Source organism: Oscarella lobularis, chromosome 6 (assembly GCF_947507565.1).
Source record: "Oscarella lobularis chromosome 6, ooOscLobu1.1, whole genome shotgun sequence".
NCBI lineage: Eukaryota > Metazoa > Porifera > Homoscleromorpha > Homosclerophorida > Oscarellidae > Oscarella > Oscarella lobularis.
Window position 1 is genome coordinate 1,872,654 of NC_089180.1, and position 22,796 is coordinate 1,895,449.

Below are 22,796 nucleotides of genomic sequence, written 5' to 3' on the forward strand. Positions count from 1 at the left end.
TTTCGCATATCCAGACTTCAATAAATTTTCTTTCATATGAGATCCACGCGTTTTTTTTTCGAGAGGACGTCAATTGAGTACTACGCGTCGGAAGTTGGGCTGCCATTCTCAGATAGTAGAGATAACGAAGTCTGCTACATTTATGTACGCTTTGCGCTTACGCGTAGCGATCGGAGCCTCGATACATTCAAAAAAACGGCTCTAACGGTCGATAAAATGCATTTCAGCTGACCTTGATCCGCGCAGACGCCTGCTCGATTGACTCGCTCTCAGCTGTCTTACGCTATGCAAACTGATCTCCCATGCTTTTACTCCGACCTTCCTGGCACTCGTGCTCGTCGCCTGTGCTTTGGGAGGACCACGTCCTTTTCGGGACGAAGAAGTCGCGAATGCGGATTCGTAGACGACGTCGCTCTTTGCCTAGAGCACTACAGGATCGCTAAAGGTACATCCAATAAATGCTGCGTTCTTTTCGATTCTGCTAGGTGCCGTGGTTCCCTACGCGCTTGTCCCGAGCGCCTCTTCGCCGTTCTCGACGACATCGTTGGTCAGCCCGCCGCGTTCCTCTGTCGAAGCCATTTAGAGACCATCGATTCTATGGAACAAGTCACCGCCCATCCCTTGTATCGCCCGCCTGCGAAACGCTCGGCGATTGAGTCTCAGGCTGAAGTTCGCGTCATATAGCGGCAGTATAATATGCGCCGACTATAAAGTTTGTCTATATAGAATTTACCTGAAGCCGAAGAACCGGGGGCAGGAACCCAGAGAGAATCTGAAGTCATATTTACTCGTATATATATATGTACATTTAGGAATTCTATCGTTCTCACTAGTAGAACTTGCTCGAAACCATGCAGGAGCAACTTTTCGCGGCGTCTGTCCAATTGCAGCAGCTAATGTTTGAGAGAGACGCATTCCAGGAAGAGGCCGCGGCTGCCAAGTCTTATCTCGGTGCAGATATACCTTAATTTGTAACATCGCGAGATAGCCTTGATTTAGCGACGCTGAAACACGACGTAACAAACCTTACAAGCAATCTGGAAATGGCTGAAGCAGAAAACGGTAAATTCTGTTTTATTGCCTGCACTCACTTGGAGCAGTTGGAAAATTCAGATCGTCTGACAAGCCAGCTTACGGCAGCCAGCAATGAAGCGTCGACCCTAAAGAAAGAAAACGAAAAATTAAAAAAAGGTTGTTTAGCTAGCTAGCTCTTCTGCGTTTTTCAAATACATTTGAATAAATTTTAGAATCGTTTCCGGAACTGATAAAGTCTTTTCAAGAAGCGTATCGACTGCACGTTCCTGAGCGCGGAAAGCTCTATAATGCTGACGAAATGGAGTCTTTTTGCGAGACGAATTCACCAGGGCTGTTCAATATTATTGAAAAATCGATAAAAAGCCATTACTCCGCCACTGTAGACTCAGAAAGAAGAACAGGCCTTCGGCGCAGTCGAGTGGTCGGAGAACTTCATCGATTAGCCTACCTTAGAAATCAAGTACGTAAATTAGTGACTCACCTATATTTAACCATGCAAACTACCTTCCTCAGCAAAATACAACATTTGCTAGTGATGTCGGTCTTCATTTGTCGCTGTCTGGCTGTTCTGAAGCGGCTTTAGAGTGCGGAAGACGCCTGGGAATATGTGACCATCCAACAACTATTCATCGAAGAAAACTATCAAGCGCCAACAGGCCGCTGGTATTCGTTTCTAAACTTTCTGAAATAAAATTATATGCCCAAGGGCACCTTTTCTAGGTAAACGATCGGCTGGACGAAGCTGGAAAAGACGGGCATTTGGCAGTGCTGATTGTGGACGACTTTCACAGCGTTCATACAATTCCACGTCCAACATCTGCAGAGACATCAAAAGCGCTCCACTTTGCAACAGCAATAATTGATGTTCATTCTACCTTGGAAAGTCTTCCTCTTCAAAGCGCTTCAATCCATTTCTATCCGGAAGACACGTCCTGCAGAGGAGGAATAGCAATCAGCCATCTTACTAATTTCTTCTCTGAGCGCTTCTCCGCAGTTCTAGCTTCAACTTGGTTGGCGGATTTACCATCGTCGTTTAGACAACTTGATACAGACAACATATACAAGTCTTTGGAAAATCAGAGGTTCATTTTATTCTAGTTATTTAGCTCAATTTACTCATTTTAAAATCACCGCTGTAGATGCTACGTAACTCCAAACCAAAAGGATCTTGACAGCTTAAAAAGCTGCTGCCTTCTAAGCGAACAGGAGCAACAGCTCAAGCCCTTGAGAAATTATAAAGACGTTATTGAAAATGTTCTTGAATTGTATCCAGCCTTAAAAATGTAAGACTATAGACAAGCAACACTGGTTACAAATAAAAAATCTTTTAGGTACCTGAGCCAATGCATTTTGCCTGCCGCTGGAGATTATCCAACATTTTATTTTCTAAAAAAACTTATTGCTCAGGTAATGTACAAAACAATTGAGATAATACGGCTTAACACTGCAAATTTTAGTGCAAAGATGAAAGATCACCTATTGTTTCCCTCCTCCCTATGTTGGGACCATTTCACATTTTCCTTAATGCAATGGAAAATCTTTTTTCCCTTCACTACCCCATCTTCTCAGGTTAGCAAACTTTTTGCTCAGAATCTAAGCCTAACATTACACTCAACTTTAGATTTGTACAAACATCTATTTGGGAGAAGGAAAATGTTACCACGCAAACCAAGATTCCACCGAATGGCAACGCTAATTGCTTGCCTCTTCGGAGGTTGGCTTACCGTGAGAGACGACGTTCTCGGAATCTTCGGCGTTTGCAAAGATACGGAGTTTCTAGCAATGAGACAATTACTGGACGAGCTTCTGCCTCTTGTGTTCTACTACTACAGCACAATACACCGAGGATGTCGCTACTCATTGTGGCAGAATGCAACTCTACATCTGGCTATTATGTTCATTGTGCAACAGCGACACAATTACAACAAAGCGATGTTAGGTGTAATTAGCGATAACATTTACCGGGAGGCAGTTATACCTGAGTGGAAGACGACGTTCTCTTCCTATATGAATGTATTCTCTGAGAAAAAAGTCGAGACATTTCATTCGCTGCTGCGAATGCAGTGCCCGTCGTGGTCATCAGCAGAGCAGATTATTGAATTCGCTCAAGTCATCAGTGCGAACGGTTTTGATCACGAATTTTCATCAAATTTTCTAACTGATCCGCCTAAAAAAACGAACAAGCAAAGCGTCACTATTCTGGCCGGAAAATCTGCAGAGTACCTAGTGACAAAATTCGAGGAGCTGTACAATCAACCGAACCAGTCGCATGAAGTACTTCCAACCGGAAGGCGAAAAAACAGGCGAACATTTTACCTAAAAACAATGAACTGCTCTGTTGACCAAAGAAGTCTTCCACTTGGGTTCTCTGCAGGCGAAATTCCCTCCCAAGACTTCCTCTGCGATTTCAAAGACTGTACCCAGGATGACGACACCGTTGTTTTGCTCAGCTGTGGGCACTCATTTCATGATGCGTGCTTGCATGAAAACGGGTGCCGCTACTGCCAGCCTTACATACTAGATTGTATAAAGAGACTTGCAAAAGCATTCAATAAGAGCATCTCTGCAGAAGCAGATGAAGAGGAAGAACAGCCAGGCGGCGAGCAAGACAACGATGAAGAAGAAGACGCTGCAGAAGAGCAAGCGGAGTGGTACACGACCGCTGAATTTAGACAGAATTTGTCTGCGCGACTGAAAGACCTGCCTCCGTCTGCCTTGAGGCCTGAATTCGTTTCGGCGAGACAGAAGGATCGCATAAGGGAAGAGCGAAGAGCACAGGCGGCATCTGACCACAGCTACTCCTTCTCTTAATTATTTTCTGAGGAGCTGGCCACAGTAAGTATTGGGTCCGGCTGTCGCGGACAAGCGGGCGTGCACTAAGCGGGAGCTCTTGTCTCTCGTCGGCTTGATGCATCACGCGAGTCTGGTCGTGCGTCCGGGCCGGTCGTTCGTGCGTCGACTTCTGGACCTCGCTCACACGGCGCGGCAGCTCGACCGTTTTGTGCGCCTGAATCAGGCCGCGCGGGCGGATATCGCGTGGTGGCTGGCGTTTGCGGCGTCGTGGAACGGCGTCGGGCTGGCGTCGACGGTCGGCTCATGGGCTCCTTCGTTGCGCGTGCAGTCGGACGCGTCTGGCTGTTGGGGCTACGGCGCCGTTGCTGTCTCCTCTTCTCCGTGGCGGGGTTTTGCATCGCCTTGGTCGTTGCCATGGCGCGATCAGCCGATCGCGCCCAAGGAGCTCTATCCGGTGCTGGTGGCGGCCGTGGTCTGGGGTCCCACGTGGCGTGGCGAGTCGGTGCTGTTCCAGTGCGACAACACCACGGTCGTGGCGGCGATCAACTCCGGATCTAGTAGGGACGGGCGGCTGCTGCCTCTTCTGCGCGCGTTGCAGTTCGTCGCAGCCCAACTTAATTTTTGCTGTCGGTCGGAACACATAGCGGGGGTAGATAATGTTTTCGCAGACGCGCTGTTGCGAGAGGCCGACCGTACTGGACTGCCGTTTTTGCAGGTGGCGCTGGACATGCGAGTCGTGCCGGACGGGGTGGCCGTCGCGCTCGACGCCCTCCTTGGGGGCGACGAGGCCTGGACCTCCCCGCACTGGAAGCGGCTCGTCGCGTCTACACGCTAAACGGCCTGGCTCCAGCATCACGGAGAGCGTACTCGTCCGGCCAGCGTCGTTTTCTGTCGTTCTGTGAAGCCCTTAATATATGTCCGGTTCCCGCTTCGCTCGACACGTTCTGCCTCTTTGCGTCGGCGCTGGCGGAGGACGGCTGCGCGGCCTCGACCGTGCGCCAGTATCTCTCCGCGGTGCGCAGCCTCCACATCACGGCGGGGGCCGCCGACCCATTCCAACCGCGGTTGCTGCTATTGGACCGCCTGCTGCGGGGTATTCAGCGCGTGCAGGCAAACAAGGGGCGGCGTCAGACGGACTCTCGCTTGCCGCTGACGGTTCCTCTGCTGGCACGATTGCGGGGCGTTTGGAACGGGTTCGCGGACCAGGCACAGGCGCGGCTTCTGTGGGCGGCAGTGTGTGTAGGGTTTTTTGGGTGCCTCCGTGTCGGGGAGTTCACGGTGCCGTCCCTTCGAGAGTTTTCGCCGTTGCGGCATCTAGTGGTGCGGGACTTGGCCGTCGACCGTTTCCCCGACCCGTCGTGGGTGAGGTTACGAATCAAGATGTCTAAAACCGACCAGTTCGGCGAGGGGGCTTTTGTCTTCCTGGGTCGGGCTCCGCCGGGAGGGGTGTGCCCAGTGTCCGCGCTTTTAGCTTACGTGGCGGCAAGAGGCTCCCAGGAAGGCCCGCTGTTCCTGTGGCCAAATGGCGCCCCGCTGACGCGAAAGCAGCTCGTCGACGGTTTGCGGGCGGCGCTGGACAAGGCTGGGGTAGAGTCAGAGCGGTTCGGGGGACACAGCCTGCGGATCGGGGCGGCCACGGAGGCGGCGAGGCTCGGGGCGTCGACGGCGGTTATTCAGGCGCTTGGTTGATGGCGCAGCAACTGCTACATGCGCTACGTGCGGATCCCGGAACAAAGCCTGGCGGGCGCAAGAGCGCTGGTGGAAGGCCTTCAGGGCGGACGCTAGGACAGGACTGTTTGGGGGAGGGGGGAAAACGGTGAACATGAGAGTCTTGTAGTCTGAGTTATTGGCGTGTCGTAGCGGCGAGGATGCGAGCCGGGCCCGGGTAGGTAGAGTTTATTGGACGGTGGTGCTCATGGGCCCACAGCCGGGCGCCGGCTCGCGTAGCCGGGGCTCGGCCCACGGGGGTCGGTGGATAGTCCGCGGCCGGGCGTGAGGGACCGGGTTTCCGGCACGCTTCCGGTTTTGACCCCTGGGTTCGGGCCCCCCTACCGCCAAGCCCTTTCCTGAGCGGCAGGGGGTTGGCACAGAGCGTTAAGTATCAATGGCAGGTTAACATTATTGTTAACCGTCGTTGATACGGAGCGTCGGGCGTGGGGCTCATTTGCATCACAGCGGCCGAGGCGAGCACACCTACGCGCGACGCAATCTTTTCTCTTCCCTCCCGACCCTCCCTTGGGGGTTTTTCTTCTTCTTCTCCGCCTGGTTCCCAGGCGTGACGGGGCGGCTGGACGGTGGTGCTCATGGGCCCACCGCCGGGCGCCGGCTCGCGTAGCCGGGGCTCGGCCCACGGGGGTCGGTGGATGGTCTGCGGCCGGGCGTGAGGGACCGGGTTTCCGGCACGCTTCCGGTTTTGACCCCTGGGTCCGGGCCCCCCTACCGCCAAGCCCTTTGAGCGGCAGGGGGTTGGCACAGAGCGGTAAGTATTAATGTAGGCCTGTTCCTTTGATCTCAAATTTGATTACGTGGCGCCCGCCTCTCACCACCGAAGCTCGACTTCTACGGGGATTCGTATCGATCTTCGATCGATCGTTAGTCCGATCGATCGAAATCGATCTTCAATCGATCGGTAGTTTGATCAATCTCTATCGATCGGTGTCCCGATCGATATCGATCGAAGATCGATCGGTAGTGACTAAAAGTCCGATACATTTCCATCGATCGCTAGACTACGGGACGGTATGAAACCCGGATAGCCGTAATTCGTTTTTGGACTCTTCGCTGATAGGGCACCCGAATCGGGTGCTCGTTCTCTGATTGGTCAATTAAGATCAAAGGAACAGGCCTACATGAGAAGAGTGCCCAGACCCTCTCTCGCGCCCGGCACGCCCACCCTAAAGCACGCGAGAGAGGGTCTGGAGGCTACACGTACTCCAGACGGCCCTCCAGACAAGACACAATACACCATGGAATCAGAACGGCGTCATCGCACCCAAGTCGCCCAACGCACGCTCACTCTCGCCCGCGATTACCTACTGTACCGTTGTGCGCACGAATGCGAAACGAACGAGACATTCGCCGGTCTAAACGGTTATCGCCAAGACGTTCTAGACACAGTGCGCCGTCTGGCTGCGCCCGGTCATGATGTCGGCACGCTCGAGGCGATGATACGACGAACAGCGCGAGAAATAGAACGACGGTACAACGCCGAATTCGCGAGCATGTGCGATCGACTTCCCTGTCGACCAGACACCATCCTATCGACATTCAGCGACGTGACGCGAGAGATTTTTCGCGACGGTATCAATTACGGTCGGATCGCGTCGCTTTTTGCGTTTAGCGGCGCCTTCACCGTACACGGCGTTAAGCACGGAATACACGATATGATCGCCGTCGTACCGATATTGACGGCCGATTTCGTCGACGAGTATCTCGCCGAGTGGATCGACGCCCACGGCGGATGGGTGAGTGGGCTCCTTTCATTTAACCTCGGTCACGTGACAATTTTTTGTTATCAGGACGGTTTTGTAGCTCACTTTCGGAATCATCCTAGAATAGACCGATCGACAGCTTGGGAGAAAATGATCGCCGTTGGTGGAATGGTGGCTGCTGGAGCCGCCGGACTTGCTTTGGCAGCAGTCACATTTACATGACTATACTTACCGTATGCATTCAAAGTGCTTGTTTGGTTGCACTTATTTCCAGTTTTGTGGTCAATTGACTACACGTTGCCTACGTAGTTTCGCGATTAGCATTCTTTATTTGTTCACGTACCCTGTCTTGTTTCGCTTTTTCTTCCAGTATCATTAGCTGTTTGTCCCTTTCCGTGGACGGAAAGTTGTCCCAATCGTTCAGCCAATTGTAGCTGCTCGGCTTGGAGCTACAGCGCAAAAACCGTACAGTTAGAATAGAATAGCAACAGGGATCGACGGGCGAATCACATCTTTTTCAGCTGATCCTAGCTTCGCCTCCAGCGACGCAGTTTGCAAAGCGGAACTCTAAAAATAAAAAATGAAAGATAGCCAAGGACAAGTCAGCAAAACGGTACTTGAACTGCTTCTCTAGCCGAAACACTTCCTTCTCCAAAGCTGACTTCTGCTGACTCCATTCCTCCTGTTCACGATGAAAAGTCTTACAAAAGATAATTGTTTTAGTGGTGAAATCAATACTTGGCTCGACTTTTACTTTTCCATATTGCGATTGACTACAAGCGTTTGCTCTAAATCCTGACCGGCGGATTCCAGTCGACTTTTTAGCGATCTCGCCTTATCACAATTCAAATCACTCACTGCTAAACGCTTCTATTTCTAAACTTTTAATTAATTAATTAAATGTTCTCTACCTGAGACCGATTCAACGGGATCGTCGATTTTCTATTTGAGAATCACTTTGGTCCAACTGCGATGAGACAGACTGTAACGCCGCGCTAACTAGGAACATATATGTATATAGCTACACTAGCCGTGTACCCGTCTTCGACGAGTGTATAATTATTTTTACATATTTATTAAAGTTGTGCGAGTATTTTGTAATATTCCCACACCACATCAGTAGAGAGAACCTTTCCGCTGGTGTGGCCTGGTCGCCTGGGTACCCGTCCCCAAGAGGCCCAGATCGCACCCGGGCCGCCACAGTGACTCGGACGGTAGTCCAAAAATGTTTCTGTCTAATTGTTGGGGGTGTAAGGTTTATAGTAGATGTATTACCAAGTCAGCAGAGAGAAAACCTGTTTGCTGGCATGGCCTGGGTACCCGTACCCGAGATGTCCAGATAGCACCGCTACGTGTACCCGTCGAATATGTGTACCCGTCGAATAGGTGTACCCGTCGCATACGCGTACCCGTCGAATAGTACGTGCACCCGTCGAATACGTGTACTGGACGGGTATACATGTGTTTAAGCGCAATTCGTTTGCGTGCGACACCGCCGCCCGCATCCGAGCATGAAGAAAAAACGTCTAAGTAATTACTTTTCTGTTCTTCCTTTGTCTGTTTTTTTTGTTGAAATATGTGATATATATTATGCATATACAAATAAATATAAAGTTTACATATTTGCGTTCAGGTTAGCGTCACCCAGGCTGCACCAACTCTATCACTCTCAATTTTGCGTACGATGCTTTCGAAGGCATCGCCAGATTCAAGAAAGCGAAATGATTTTAACCAATGCAACGCCACATGTACTGAAATTTCCTCTCTAGAACACTCCGTCAAACGACAACCCCATTACAACTTCAAATCTCGTTCAGAAACCAAACGATGAAAAATGCTTCACGGTCTCTCGCACGCTCTCTACACGATATATAGAAGGAACACTAACATAAACTCGGGCTCTCTCGTCGTCGTCACAAACGCATGACAACTAATATGGATATACTTCTGAAAGAGAATAAATAGACCTGTTGGCGTGGAATTCGTTGAAAAAGGGCGGCGGTGGCGGCGATCCGTAGACGACGCCTATTGGTTGCCTCACTCCTCCAGGCGGAGGAATTGCTCCAGGCAACGGTGGCGGCGGCGGCTTTGTCGGATCATTCACTGAAGCGGACATTGATGAGATGTGCGACGAGAAATGTGGAGAAGGTAGACTGACAGTGAATCCTAAGCGAAAATTCAATAGAATTATTTAATTAATAGATGAATAAATATATGACTGATCAGATGGTATGATATGTGGAGACTTTTTTACCTTCTGGTAAGAACGAGAGGCCGAGATGATACAGAGCGTTTTCGGCTGCAAGAGCTTTCGCTTCGTCGGCGCTTGAGCAAAGTTTAGTTGATTGAAACTGATGCTGACTCAGTCCAGGAATAGAAACCTAAAAAACATGACACATAAAAAGTATTAATCAATTTCTAATTTCTTGCTTTTTGAATATAAAACGGCGTCATTCCCGAATTGCAGTTAAGTTCAATCAGATTATACTGAGGTGACGCCCAATTGCTTCTAGTACAAATATCCTCTAATACCTATTAGCAAATCCCAAGTAAATTTAAAAAGTGGACATCAATGTATACCTCCACAGAATGCCTCTTTATGTAGACACCCGAAGAAGTCAGTGAATCGGCCACCGCGTGAATCATAACAGGACTCATCCCAAATGAAGATGACTGAGGCGGTGGTAGTGGAATCGCCGGCGGCGAGCCCTGCGACGGCGGAAAGAAAGGCTTTGCCACTGGCGATAGCGGAAGCGTGGTGGGTGGCAAAGCGTAGCGTCGACATGACTGCGGGCGCGTGTTGCCACTGCTTGGGATACGATCCACATAGCTTCCAAGGTGGGTTCTGTCAGTGCTAGAAGCAAATGCATATATATGTTCATAATCCCTATAAATTATTTTTACCGTTTGAAAAATGGGCTGATTTGTAATGGATACATTGAATTGACGGGAGGAACGACTGCTTGTGTGGACGTTGGAGATCGAGGCACCTTTTCTCCTCCTGATCCCCCTCCACTGACGTTGTTCACCGATGGATATATAGGCACTCCGTCATAGAACGTTTTTCCGAAATTCTTTGCCAATTGACGTTGTTCCTTGTCCACTGGCTTGGCCCACGATATTGCCAGAAGGCTTCCGTCAAATTCCTCGCCTAATAACGTCAGGAATACATTGGGATTTAGGTGCACGTCACGTGATTATGTACCGTCCATGGACTCTTTCGCCGCCACGGCGTCCTCACGCGTCGAATAATGAACGAAAGCGTAATCGCAAATCTTTTTCACTTTCTCCAGCTTGCCGAATTCGACGAACTTCTGATGAATCTGCTCTTCGGTCGTCGACGCCATGAGATTCCAAACGTAGAGCACTTTGACCTAAAAACGAAAAAGAGGCGCAGGAACGAGTTTCACTTTGCCCGTCGTTTTACAATGCGGAGATTGGAATATTTGATTATTTACAGGAAACGTATGAGGACGCGATCAAATTTGAAACGTCGGATGGAAAATTTGACGTTCGGTTCGAGCCGTTCTTCCCAAAGCAAATCTTTCCGTTCCCGACTCGCTCAAGTTCGGAATGTGCGCGTCAGGTGATTGGACGGAAATCTGCTTTCAAATTTTGAACATGAGCGACGTCGAAACGACTTTTACGTGGGACATTAACGATCCGTTTGACGTCGATCCGCGAATCGGGATTTTGAAGCCAAGAGAGGCGTGCAGCGTCAAAGCGGCATTTGCGTCTCAGACTGCCGCTGTGTATGAGGGAGTGGCTGTTTGCACTTTCGAAGGAGGAAACTACAAGAGTGTCAAATTAGAAGGCATTGGTAAAGAAAGTTACTGTAATGCTTTTTTTGAAATTCCCGCGGCTTAGTATCCGGGCTTCAAGCTTAAGCAAAGTCGTCAAAAATGGGCTCGAATGATGTTGCTTCATTCGAGCTCTAGCAGGGGTAAATAACATATAGCTTGTTTGAAGTTCGCGTCGGGGTTTTTGGGAGGCGTTGGGCGTGAACGACGACCGACTCCTCAATCGGCGTTCTTGCGCATATTCGTTTGTTGTTGTGTAATCTTCGTCGACACTCGAGAAACAATCGTGATTAGCGTCGGTGAAGGATTCGTCGACTTTCGGGCTAAAGACGGCACGCTGGCGAGCGGGAATGCAGCCTCCGTCGCTGCACCCGCTATCGGTTCGCCACTGTCGTCGCCTCCCAGTACGCCGGGGGGGACGTCGTTGAATCGTGTACATGTTTGCGCTTGGCTCATTTCTACGACGTCGGTGTCGATTTAGAGGAACGCACATTCAATTTTTTTATATTTTTTGTTGCTGGGGCTTTGCGCGCTTGGTTACGCCTCATATGTAATCTCTGATGTAATCTAATAAAGGCTAGAAGATCTATTACACTAGACGTCTCTTGGCGCGCTTTTTCACGTCTAGTTAATAAAATATTATTAATAGCAAAACGCTGGCAGCGAACAAAAAACGTTTGCGCCGAGGCCCGTATGTCCGGGTAGGGTACTGTACTGTCTTTGCTGAATTAATCACAGTCTATCACTCGAGGCTCAAAATGATAATTTCAAATAAAAGCAATGCCGTTACCGTAGTTTCAAAACTTTTGCTTTACATTAATTTTCGTACAACGTGCAGTGTACAAAAATAAAGCTGTACTAAAAGAAAAAATCGTCTAGTGGAGCCGACCACCGCAGTTGTACAGGTGGAGCCCGTATAACGGCGGAGGGAGGCTCTTTCAAACGTGATCTTAGGGCTAGCTCCGTATTCATGCTGATGAATCAAGAAACGGCCGAATAAGCATTATTTCATATGCGCTCATGTTTGAATACACACGGAACGATCAACGGGTAAATCTGCTAGTACAGTAGAGCTAAAAGAGATAGACGACATGCACAGACAGACTATTTCGTAGGGTTAGGGTTATGGGTTAGGTGGAGTTCCCATTGAAGAAAGAGGCGGGGCATCCTCACGCTGTCTTACATCGAGGCGGAGCGGATATGTAGGCGTCCGAAAAACGAGATGTTGATCGGCGGCGTGCGCCGTTAGAGAAAGGAGCGCGCCGCCGTTATAATAATTCGTCTGGGAAGATCGAGACGCGCGTTTTGTGGCACGCCCTATAATTAACTATAATAGATCGCACCTGCCAGTCGTATGGACACTGCATTAGCGGAGCCTTCGAAAGGTAAGAAGAGCTGTTATCTACGGTGGCCGATACGGGTTCTCTCTACCAATACTAAGCCTCTTCCTCCTCTCACTTCTCTACCCAGGTCACTTCTCGCTAGCCACTTCTCTACCCTAGTCACTTCTCGCAGATCACTTCTCTACCCTAGTCACTTCTCGCAGATCACTTCTCTACCCCAGTCACTTCTTGCAGATCACTTCTCTACACTCTAGTCACTTCTCTACCCATTTCGCTTCTCTAACTGATTCACTTCTTTACCCTAGTCACTTCTCGCAGGTCACTTCTTTACCCTAGTCACTTCTCGCAGGTCACTTCTTTACCCTAGTCACTTCTTGCAGGTCACTTCTTCACCGTAGTCACTTCTTGCAGGCTAGACTACTTCTCTGCCATATATTCACAGTGTTCATTTTTAACTAGTGTGAAGTCACTATATAATGTTATCGAAACTATTCTAATATAGTCCTGTTCTAATATGGTACCTTCTCAGATTGCACTATTTTAGAACAGGGTCTATTTTAGAGCAACCTCTTTTTGAGTGCATATGCAAGCATGATGAAGATTTATGCTAGTCGCTGCCTGATAGCTATATTAGAACAGAAAGTGATTGCGCAATTTGCAACAATCCGTGTTGCAACCTCTTGGTATGACAAAGCGTCACCATCAATACACATTAAATTTATTTATTGTGTGCTGGTCAGTAAAGTCGTAAACCTGTGATGAAAATTGCTAACTGAGTTACGGGGCCGTTGTCAGGGGTGGTTCTCTATCTTAACTTAATTTGCGACTGCGGAAGCACCTTACATCACAGGGTGTTGCTGTTCTAGCATAATGTCGAATTAATTAAACTACATGCTCCTCTAATTGGAATAGTGAACCGCAAAATTTTTGGAATTTTATTCTTGCGATTGTACTCTTCAGGCTCAAGTTTTCTATGACATAAGCTACATCTCACACTCATAGTTGTGCTAGAACAGTTTCGATAATATAGTGACTTCACACTATAGTTAATTAAAAATGCATTCATGAACACTGTGAATATGGCAGAGAAGTATAATAGCCTGCAAGAAGTGACTAGTTACCTGCGAGAAGTAACTAGGGTAAAGAAGTGACTAGTGTAGAGAAGTGATCTGCAAGAAGTGACTGGGGTAGAGAAGTGATCTGCGAGAAGTGACTAGTGTAGAGAAGTGATCTGCAAGAAGTGACTGGGGTAGAGAAGTGATCTGCGAGAAGTGACTAGGGTAGAGAAGTGGCTAGCGAGAAGTGACCTGGGTAGAGAAGTGAGAGGAGGAAGAGGCCCCGTATTGGTAGAGAGAACCCGTATCGGCCACCGTAGTTATCGACCTTTATGATACCGATCAAAATCGTACCTGGCAAAACTGTTGAGTCGGTGCCGGATAATAGACTAGCTGCGGAAACGATGGTATAGGCATTCGCAGTGTAGCCACATCTACCTAACCTGCGGCGAATTAGACGTTTCCCCATGCTGATAATACGAAGCATTCGTCGGCGTTGTCGCCACAGGGACGAATCCCGGCGGGGCAGCGTAAGCGAGCCCCGCGGGACAGGTACACATCGGCGTCACGGTCTCGTGACTGAATTGAGACAGGTCGACGTGTTTGACTGGAGCGACTTCCGCGCTCGGCGGCGATGTGGCGGCGCTCGACTGCGGCTCGAAACTGCCGCCGTCCGACGATCGGTCGACGCTTCGTTTGCGTGTTGTCGACGCCGGCTTGTGAAATTGTCCGCCATGCTACGTCAGTCGAAATTCGCCAATGCAACGCGTCGACTCGTCTAGATTTCTCACCTTTTTGCGAATCGCTGGCCCGATGTTCAGTTTCTTCTCGTTGAAGTACAGTGTACCCTGTATAATAGGATAGTTGGCGCGTCTGTCCAAACAGAGGCCCCGCATACGCGCTTCTACCTGCTCTTTCACGCGACTGGCGTCCTCTTGGCACTCGAACGTAATGAAACCGTACCTAGGCTCCCCCAAAAAGTCGATGTTTCGATCGTTTGGCTCGTTTTTGCTTTTTTTTCGTCGGATTTCTTAGCCTACCCTTTCGAAACTCCTCTTCGATCGGTGATGATCCTCCAGTCTCGCACCGCGCCAAAAGTCTGGAAGTACGTCTTCAGCTCGAGCTCTGTTGTCTACGGACGTCAAAAACAGTGCCAGACGTTAGGTAAACACGTACGGCGCGCGACACTCTGCGCTCCATCTCTCCTAGTACTGTAGTATCTTCCCGTGCACTCACGCTGAAGGCAATGCCGCCGACGAATATTCGATTCGGGAACATCTCGCATCCGTTTTCGTCGATTCCTTCGCTCGCGGTCGTCTGCGCAGCAAAGAAATTGTACATAAGGGGAAGACGAAGACGTAGTCCAGTCCCAAAAATCCCCGTGATTGGATAACGAAGGACTTACCATTATTCGACTAGGGGAGATGGGCGGTGGAAGCGCGTCAGGATGAGACTAGCAGCTGACGCCCAGCCTGATGCGCGACCAATCAGACGCGTGCTAAGTGGCCGCCTAGCCTCGCGTGGCCAGGCCCTTTTCCCTGATCTCCCGGATACTCCGAGAGGGAAAGGGCCATGGGGTTCCCCTTTCGTGGGTGTGGTCCTCCGTTGTGGTCACATGACTGATTACATTGCTGTCGACTCACTTCGCTAATGGGATTCACCTGCATGCACGCGAGATTGGACGATTCTCTAATTTAATGTTCGCCTTTCGGATGCTACTAATCCAGGCCTCGCGCGTTACTCCCGCTAACTTGAAGACTCAAAAATGGCCGATGACGCTAATTCTTTGGCAGAGAGAGCTCACCGTGTTCTTCGCGACATCTTTCTTCAAAAGGATTTTCGCGAAGGGCAGCGTGAAGCTATATCTGCGGTCATGAATGGAAAGGACACCATTGTTCGACTTGGGACGAATGGGGGGAAGTCCCTCTGTTATCAGCTGCCACCCCAACTGTTCGAGCGACCCTGCTTCTTAGTCGTTAGTCCTCTGACTGCGCTAATGGACGAACAAGTTGGACTGCTTACATTGCTGACTGTCCCATGACTGATATCAATCTATCTCTTCAGGTTGAATTTCTGTCTTCCTTGAATTTGTTTGCAACAAGATTTATTTCGCCAATCCATGTCTTGGACATGCCAGAAGAATTGTTGAAAAAATGCCAATATTGTACGTACTCAATGAATACTTGCATGAAATTTCAACTTTTTTTCGTTAAGTCTACATGTTACCTGAGTGCGCTGTCAGCCAAGAATGGATGACTGTAATGAAGGCTGGACTGGGTGCCCGACTTAATCTGATACAGTAGCGATTGATGAAGCCCACTGTGTACAGAATGGTACCTACGGATTATCTATTTTGACGTATCCTTTCACGTTTTTGAAATTAAGGGGAAATGACTTCCGCACAGCATACAGCAAGCTGAAGTCACTGAGAGCTTATTCCGTCTTGTCCAGTGATGGCTCTAACAGCCACAGCAACTCGTTCAACGATGAGCACTATCAGAGGAAGAGCAGGCATAAACGATCCCGTCTACATACTCAAAACAATCAATCGACACAATTTGTTCTACACCTTTCTTCCACAAAGATTTCTTACGAGGTTTGAAAAATACTTCTAATTTTGTAAGAACGCACGGTTTTTGTAATAGGCAACTCTGCAACCGATTATAAAGGGCCTCCAGGAAAGGAGGGTGGCAAAGACAATCCTTACGTCCAGACAAAAAATTTTGCCACCTGTTCCTGGGATATGCTACGCTGCCATGGCAACGTGGCAATTCACCATTCGTCTTAGAACCTTCAACACGAAGGGAGGCTGCGTAGCCTCGCAAGCCAGTCCCTTCTCCCCTACCGTGTTTATACGGGAGATCAGGGAGAAGGGACTGGCTTGCGAGGCTAGAGGCTGCGGACAAATTCAGAGATGGGGAAGTATCTGAAACCAGTTATTCCGTTTGCAAAGCCCAAATCCGTTTCTAAAACAACACTCTGAAAGTATTTAAGACGCTTTTGAAAACGAGTAACTTTGCTAAGCAATTGAGTTGTTTCGTGCATCAAAATGCATTTCTCGGGTTTGCTTTGGTAGCCATAAAACTAATAGTAGCAACGAAAAGACCAAACTTGTACAAAAGCAATCGGTGTGAAGAAAAAATCGCACTAAAACTTCGTTTTAATGAAAAATTTTGTCGCATACAGGACGCTATGCCTAATGCAGTTTGTTCAAACTTTATCGTAGTGTTTGTGCTGTTTATGATAAATTGCCAAGAGCTAAGGCTACGTCAAGCTGACGAGCTGCGTTTATTATTTTATTTTTGCATTCTAATCAGTTTGAGTGCTTTTATATAAGTATCGGAATTAAAACAAAGTTTTAGTGCGATTTTTTTCTTTGCACCGCTTGCTTTTGTACAAGTTTGGGTCTTTTCGTTGCTATTTTTAGTTTTATTGCTACCAATGGAAACCCGAGAAATGCATTTTGATGCACGAAACAGCCCAAATGCTTAGCAAAGTTGCTCGTTTTCAAGCAGGAGAACTCCAGCGAAAAATAAAGTCACTGTAGGACAATAGCTTACGTCTAGCCGAAACTGTAGATGACGGTAAATGTGGCGTCTATGTCTCCCTGTGAAAGTAACATCGCCTTTTCTGTGAGGTTATACGGGTCTTTTTTACGTCACCGGTTTTGTACTAGCTTTCGACGCGTCGCCGTTCTTGCCCATGTAGCTCAAAGTAAAGTGGGTCACTGACTGTGATACATCAAGCTACGAGGACAGTAAATAGGAGAACTGCGACGCGTCGAAAGCCAGTAAGAGACCGACTTTGCTACCGGTAACATAAAAAAGACCCGTAGAACCCTACAAAAAAAAGCGGTTTAACTCTCTCTCACTGGGAGACATAGACACTCCATTTACCGTCATTTATTGTTTTGGCTAGACATATGCTATTGTCCTACAGTGACTTTAATTTTCGCTGGAGTTCCCCTTGACTGGTCTACAGAATTAATTTTTCCATAGACATCGACTCATAAGGATCCTTTTGACTGGTCTATGGAATTAATTTTCCCATAAACATCGACTCATAAGGATCCTTTAGACTGGTCTACATGCAGAATTAATTTTCGCATAGACATCGACTCATAAGGATCCTTTTGACTGATCTACGGAATTAATTTTTGCATAGACATCGACTCATAAGGATCCTTTTGACTGATCTACGGAATTAATTTTCCCATAGACATCGACTCATAAGGATCCTTTTGACTAGTCTATGGAATTAATTTTCGCATAAGGATCCTTTTGACTGGTCTACGGAATTAATTTTCGCATAGACATCGACTCATAAGGATCATTTTGACTGGTCTATGGAATTATTTTCTCATAATCATCGACTCATAAGCATCCTTTTGACTGGACTACAGAATTAATTTTTCAATAAACATCGACTCATAAGGATCCTCTTGACTGGTCTACGGAATTAATTTTCCCATAGACATCGACTCATAAGGATCCTTTTGACTGATCTACAGTAGTCATCAGGGAAAACGTAGCAATAACCTAATTGGTAGGGACTCGTGCATGCGCAAACAGATAAACTATTATTGGCTACTATTCATTGATGCTTGATCATGCGCCTTTGAAAGTCCGCCCTGCCCCCCACATAGGCCCCACATAGGCAGGGCGGACTTTCAAACGCGCATGCTCTGCTAACAATGGCCAATGGGCCAATAGCGCGACTGTGTGTATTGACCTTATCCGAGGCCATTTTCTGTGGCCCACCCACAGAAAATGGCCTCGGATAAGGTCAATTCGAACCGGATAAGCGCATATCCAGACTTCAATAAATTTTCTTTCATATGAGATCCACGCGTTTTTTTTTCGAGAGGACGTCAATTGAGTACTACAGTGCTTATCAGCATAAATGATAATCAGTTAGCGCGCTCTAGCTCCGTAATTTAAAGCCGTATAGCGTCATACTGCATGGGCATACTGCATAGGCAGGACGGACTTCCAAACGCGCATGCTCCGTCGCTAGGGCTTTTACGCGGCGTAGAATGTTCCTAAATCGAGCCGATTTGGCCCTCTAGCGAAGGATTTCGACTGTTTTCTTTGATAAAAACGAGAAGATAAGTTATTAATCACTAGGTCACGGGCGGATTTAGAGCGGGACCCTCTCGAACGAAACTTGCATCACAATGGCAAAATCGCGCTGTCGCGTGCACTGCATACACTATAGTGTATTGCCATTGCGGTCATACTTACCTGTGAAGTTGACTGTTTAAGCGAAAGAAGCACTCTAAATGATAAAAAGGGCCTTCTTTCTTTGCTTTGATTTTCGGCTTTTAAAAAAGCCGGGCTTAATTCTCACGTGGCTTGTGGATTTTTCTTAGCCGTTTGATGTAGAATTTCTTTCGTGGAAAGCCCTTACGTCGCTTGTACTCGTCACTGCTCTAATTGCCAGCATAGCTGTGATCACAGAGTACAGTTTCGCGGCGTTTTTCTTTCTGTAGTGCAGAAATGTATTCCGGTCTCACTGCAGAAGGCGGAAGATTTCTGAAGGATGCCTTTAGATGCTGCTGGAACTCCGTCGTAGTATACCAGTCTTCCTCTCTGTCTTCGAAGTCTTCCTCTCCATCGTCGTCCTCTTCCTGGACGTGGCCTTCATCTGCATCAGGATGGTCTTTTGCGATGCTCTTGTTGAAGGCTTCAGAGAGTTTTTTTATAGAGTCGAGCAAAAACGGCTGGCAGTAGACGCATGATTCATCCTTTGTGCATGTCGAATGGAAAGAGTGCCCGCAGCTAAGTAGAATGACGTCATCGTTTTCCGAAGTGCAACTTTCCAAGTCACAAAGGAGATCTGCATTAGGCAATTTTGGCGTCGAGAAGCCGAGAGGAAGACTTCGCTGGTCTAAAGTGCAGCTGAACGTATTTAACTGAAAGTTCCTTCGTCGTTGCCGACTGCCAGTTGTTTCTTTTGACTGCCCAGGCTGATTATAAAGCTTGATCAGTTTGTTAGTAAGAAATTCAGCAGCTCTTCCTGCTAACAATTCCACATTGTGCTTGTGACTCTTTTTAGGATGTTCCGACAGAAAATTTAAGGTGAATTCGTGATCGAAGCTCCTGGCGCCTAGGACGTTGGCGATTTCAGTTATCTGTTCTGCAGATGTCCAAGAAGGACATTGCATTCGCAACAACGAGTGAAAGGTTTCCACCTTTTTTTCCGAAAAAATATTCATATACGACGAGAAGGTGCTCTTGTATTCAGGTATGATCATTTCATGGTAAAGATGATCACTCAATGTCGCTAGCATAGCCTTATTGTAGTTGTGCCTCTGTTGTCCGATAAACATTATAGCCAGCCGTAATGTAGCTTTCTGCCACAATTCATAGCGCGATCCTTTGTGTATTGTGGCGTAGAAGTAGAAAACAAGAGGCACCAGGTCGTCGAGCAAGTACCTCAGTAAAAGGTACTCAATATCCTTGCAAATACCGAAAACACCGATGACATCCTCTCGCACCATCAACCAACCGCCAAATAGAGATGCAATGAGTGTTGTCATCCTGTGAAATTGCGGTTTGCGAGGAAGTATTTTTCTTTCGCCAAAAAGATGTTTATAAAGTGCTATATTATGAGACACATTAAATTCTACAATATTCTACCTTGCTAATGATTGGTTTACCGGAAAATATAGGGTGATAAAGGCTTATCAGATTTTCCATGCTATTGATATAAATATGGAACGGACCCAGCATTGGCAAAAGAGAAAGGATTGAAGCTTCTTCTTTGCACTAAAGTAAGACGCTGTCAGATCTTTTTATTATAGTTATTAAATTATGCGGGTTTAATTAATTAGTTACAAGCATGTAAAAAATTATTTAAATGTTTGCTTTAGCTTACCTGAGCTACCATCTTTTTTAGGAAATAGAAAGTTGGATAGTCTCCCAGAGATGGCATCACCTTATTGTCTAGGTACCTATAAATCCTCTATAAACATTTTAATTTATTGATTTAGTTCTCTTCTGTAATACCTTTTTAATGCTGGGTATAAATCGATAGCATTTTCTACAGCCGCCTTGTAGTCACCTAGACTTTTGAGATTTTGCTCAGTTTCGCTCAGCAAGCAGCAGCTTTTGAGGCTATCGAGCTCCCTCTGAGAAGGAGTCACATAGCACCTGAACAAGAAGTCAAATCAAATTCTTAACCTGAACAGTTTTAAAACCTTTGGTCTTCAAGCGATGACTGTATGTCCCTTGTGTTTAGATGCCTAAATGACGATGGCAATACTGATAGCCACGTGCTTGCCATGAGGTCAGGAAGATTTTCAAGAAAATGTTCTCCGACATGAGCGATTGCTATCCCCCCTCTTGGGAAATTTTCCGAAGGACAATAATGGATAGCAGAAGCATTGCCTTGCACAGTAAGACCGGGTATAGTTGAATGGATATCAGTTATTGCTGTAGCAAAGTGGAACGCCCGAGACGTTTCTGACGATGTTGGACGTTGCACTGAGTGGATACTATGAAAGTCGTCCACAACAAGCAGTGCTAGATGGTCATTGTCCAAGGCCGTTTTCAAGCGAGCGTTGACAAGACGCCTATTATCATCTGCTAGGGATCTTCGAAATCTTCTTATGGTCTTAGGGTGACCACAGAATCCAAGCCTCCTTCCGAATTCCAGAGCAGCTTCAGAGCAACCAGATAGGGACAAATGAAGACCAACGTCGTTTACAAAGGTTGTATTAAGCTGCCAATAAATCAATAATATTTTCATTTTAACAATCATTTATTTTTCGGTATACCTGGTTGCCGAGATACGCCAGGCGATGCAACTCTCCAACAACTCGAGATTGCCGGAGAGCTGCTCGTCTCTCGGAGTCTATCTGAAGCGAATAGTCGCTTGTAATTGCTTTTTCAAGGAGGCTGAACAATCCAGGGGAATGCTCTTCGCAAAAGGCTTCCATTTCCGTTGCACTGTAGAGTTTTCCTTCTTTAGGTACGTGCTGACGAAAAGCTTCCTGGAATGATTTGACTAAGCCAAGGAACGACTCTAATGGGTGCAGTGAAGAACGGAGAAAGACAATCAAACAAAGTTTACCGGTTTTTATTCGTTCACTTTCTTCTTTCAAGCGTTGGATTTGACGAGTCTTTTCATCTAGATCACTTTTGCTTCAATTTATGCGACATAATTAATTATTAATGTCTTTACCTCTGTCTGCCTTCGTGGCATGTAGTTCTGCTGTCAAACTGCTGTTAATAGCAGCAGATGAAGCAATCTGACTTCGAAGCACAGCTAATGTGAAAATTAGCTTACAGCCGCAAATAATTTATTTCTACTGCATATATAGTTAGTGCATATGCATGCACTAACGTTATATGCAATAATTTTTGTTATACCGTTTTCTGCTTCAAGTCGTTTTATATCACAGCGGGCGTCATTGAGCTGCAGGCTAGTTGTTTCTATATAAAATAGTATTTATTAGATGCCTCGAGTACAAAATACATGATTTTTTCTGACCTGAAAGTGCGTTCTCTGCAGCCGCCTCTAGAGCCAGCTGTTCTTTCTCAAACAGCAGCTGCTGTACTTGGAGGCACGCAGCTGACAACTGATCCTGAACGCACGGCAGCTCAGCGGTTTCAGATGAACTTTCGGTATCAGTCTGGATTTGTACTTAAAAATGAGCTAAAAATGAATAGGTATGCCACAGACCTGAATCGTTCCAGATTGCCGCTTTGGTGGAGGTCGATACAGGGGGTGTGTTGAAACTTCCGGTAGTGAGTCAATGGAGTCGTGGTGACGTCGACAGATGAACGCCGCCGGGATGCCGCTAATATCGTCGAGAACGGGCAGTAGCCTCTCAGAACACGTCCGCAGACTTCCATCACACCTAGAAGAATCAAAAAGTACGCAGCACTTCGAGGATTTATCGAGGGCAACCCGGGCGTGTTCAACGCATAGGGTGACGTCGTCGAAGAAGCCGCGTTCTCGAGCTTTTCGTCCTGAAAAAGACGTGATCCGTCCGAAACAAGCACGGCGAGAGCGAGAGCGAGTTAGCGGAAGGTCGTAAAAGCACGAGTAAGTGTTGTTTTGAGCCATAGCGAGAGATCGATCGAGCGAGCGAGAAAATATCGAGCAAGCGAGCGAGATACGAGCAAAAATGCGCAGTGTGATCGGTTTCAGCTGCCGTTGGCAGGCGCGAAATTTGAATGTTTTCATTTATTTCTAGCGTTTCTCAGTTCGACAGCTGAAGATCGCGTACCGATAATTTTCGAACCCGTTTTTCTCAAAACGCGTACCCTCGAAAAAAAAACGCGTGAAGCCTATATGAAAGCTAATGCATAGAAGTGTTCATTTTGTGGG

The 22,796-nt window shown here is 47.4% G+C and overlaps 4 protein-coding genes and 4 long non-coding RNA genes across 10 annotated transcripts; 3 read left to right on the forward strand and 5 right to left on the reverse strand.

The window, feature by feature from the left end:
• Positions 1–16: 16 nt before the first annotated feature.
• Positions 17–2,060, reverse strand: LOC136187933 (uncharacterized). Of its 2 annotated transcripts, XR_010670040.1 has the most exons (10): positions 2,001–2,060; positions 1,911–1,949; positions 1,540–1,852; positions 1,362–1,483; positions 1,231–1,301; positions 964–1,160; positions 831–893; positions 734–772; positions 503–664; positions 17–439 (listed from the first exon to the last, which is right to left on the reverse strand). It is a non-coding gene; the product is annotated as an uncharacterized lncRNA (long non-coding RNA). The 2 variants fall into 2 exon arrangements; XR_010670039.1 differs by having other exon boundaries at positions 1,231–1,483.
• Positions 255–1,034, forward strand: LOC136187935 (uncharacterized). The gene is made up of 4 exons (XR_010670041.1): positions 255–669; positions 727–777; positions 837–951; positions 1,000–1,034. It is a non-coding gene; the product is annotated as an uncharacterized lncRNA (long non-coding RNA).
• Positions 1,651–2,311, forward strand: LOC136187936 (uncharacterized). The gene is made up of 3 exons (XR_010670042.1): positions 1,651–1,698; positions 1,756–2,117; positions 2,175–2,311. It is a non-coding gene; the product is annotated as an uncharacterized lncRNA (long non-coding RNA).
• Positions 2,312–6,794: 4,483 nt separating this feature from the next.
• LOC136188500 (bcl-2-like protein 1) lies at positions 6,795–7,481 on the forward strand. Its single transcript, XM_065976236.1, has 2 exons — positions 6,795–7,292; positions 7,347–7,481. Exons 1-2 carry the CDS (start codon positions 6,795–6,797, stop codon positions 7,479–7,481), a joined length of 633 nt encoding a protein of 210 aa, XP_065832308.1.
• A 215-nt stretch (positions 7,482–7,696) lies between these two features.
• On the reverse strand, positions 7,697–7,950 carry LOC136188318 (uncharacterized). The gene is made up of 3 exons (XR_010670204.1): positions 7,877–7,950; positions 7,770–7,826; positions 7,697–7,708 (listed from the first exon to the last, which is right to left on the reverse strand). It is a non-coding gene; the product is annotated as an uncharacterized lncRNA (long non-coding RNA).
• Positions 7,951–9,069: 1,119 nt separating this feature from the next.
• LOC136188103 (probable RNA-binding protein 46) lies at positions 9,070–10,629 on the reverse strand. 2 transcript variants are annotated; one of them, XM_065975825.1, is made up of 6 exons: positions 10,465–10,629; positions 10,164–10,410; positions 9,840–10,104; positions 9,690–9,791; positions 9,514–9,640; positions 9,070–9,425 (listed from the first exon to the last, which is right to left on the reverse strand). In XM_065975825.1, exons 1-6 carry the CDS (start codon positions 10,604–10,606, stop codon positions 9,190–9,192), a joined length of 1,119 nt encoding a protein of 372 aa, XP_065831897.1. In that variant the 5' UTR covers positions 10,607–10,629; the 3' UTR covers positions 9,070–9,189. The 2 variants fall into 2 exon arrangements, with proteins under 2 accessions (XP_065831897.1, XP_065831896.1); XM_065975824.1 differs by having other exon boundaries at positions 9,840–10,113.
• Positions 10,630–13,009: 2,380 nt separating this feature from the next.
• On the reverse strand, positions 13,010–15,031 carry LOC136188501 (protein boule-like). The gene is made up of 8 exons (XM_065976237.1): positions 14,951–15,031; positions 14,694–14,774; positions 14,498–14,589; positions 14,366–14,420; positions 14,249–14,305; positions 13,901–14,194; positions 13,812–13,850; positions 13,010–13,027 (listed from the first exon to the last, which is right to left on the reverse strand). Exons 1-8 carry the CDS (start codon positions 15,029–15,031, stop codon positions 13,010–13,012), a joined length of 717 nt encoding a protein of 238 aa, XP_065832309.1.
• Positions 15,032–18,888: 3,857 nt separating this feature from the next.
• On the reverse strand, positions 18,889–22,026 carry LOC136188502 (uncharacterized). Its single transcript, XM_065976239.1, has 10 exons — positions 21,954–22,026; positions 21,833–21,895; positions 21,645–21,728; positions 21,534–21,590; positions 21,238–21,485; positions 20,659–21,182; positions 20,468–20,611; positions 20,337–20,412; positions 20,119–20,227; positions 18,889–20,060 (listed from the first exon to the last, which is right to left on the reverse strand). Exons 5-10 carry the CDS (start codon positions 21,397–21,399, stop codon positions 18,889–18,891), a joined length of 2,187 nt encoding a protein of 728 aa, XP_065832311.1. The 5' UTR covers positions 21,400–21,485; positions 21,534–21,590; positions 21,645–21,728; positions 21,833–21,895; positions 21,954–22,026.
• Between the last annotated feature and the right edge of the window lie 770 nt (positions 22,027–22,796).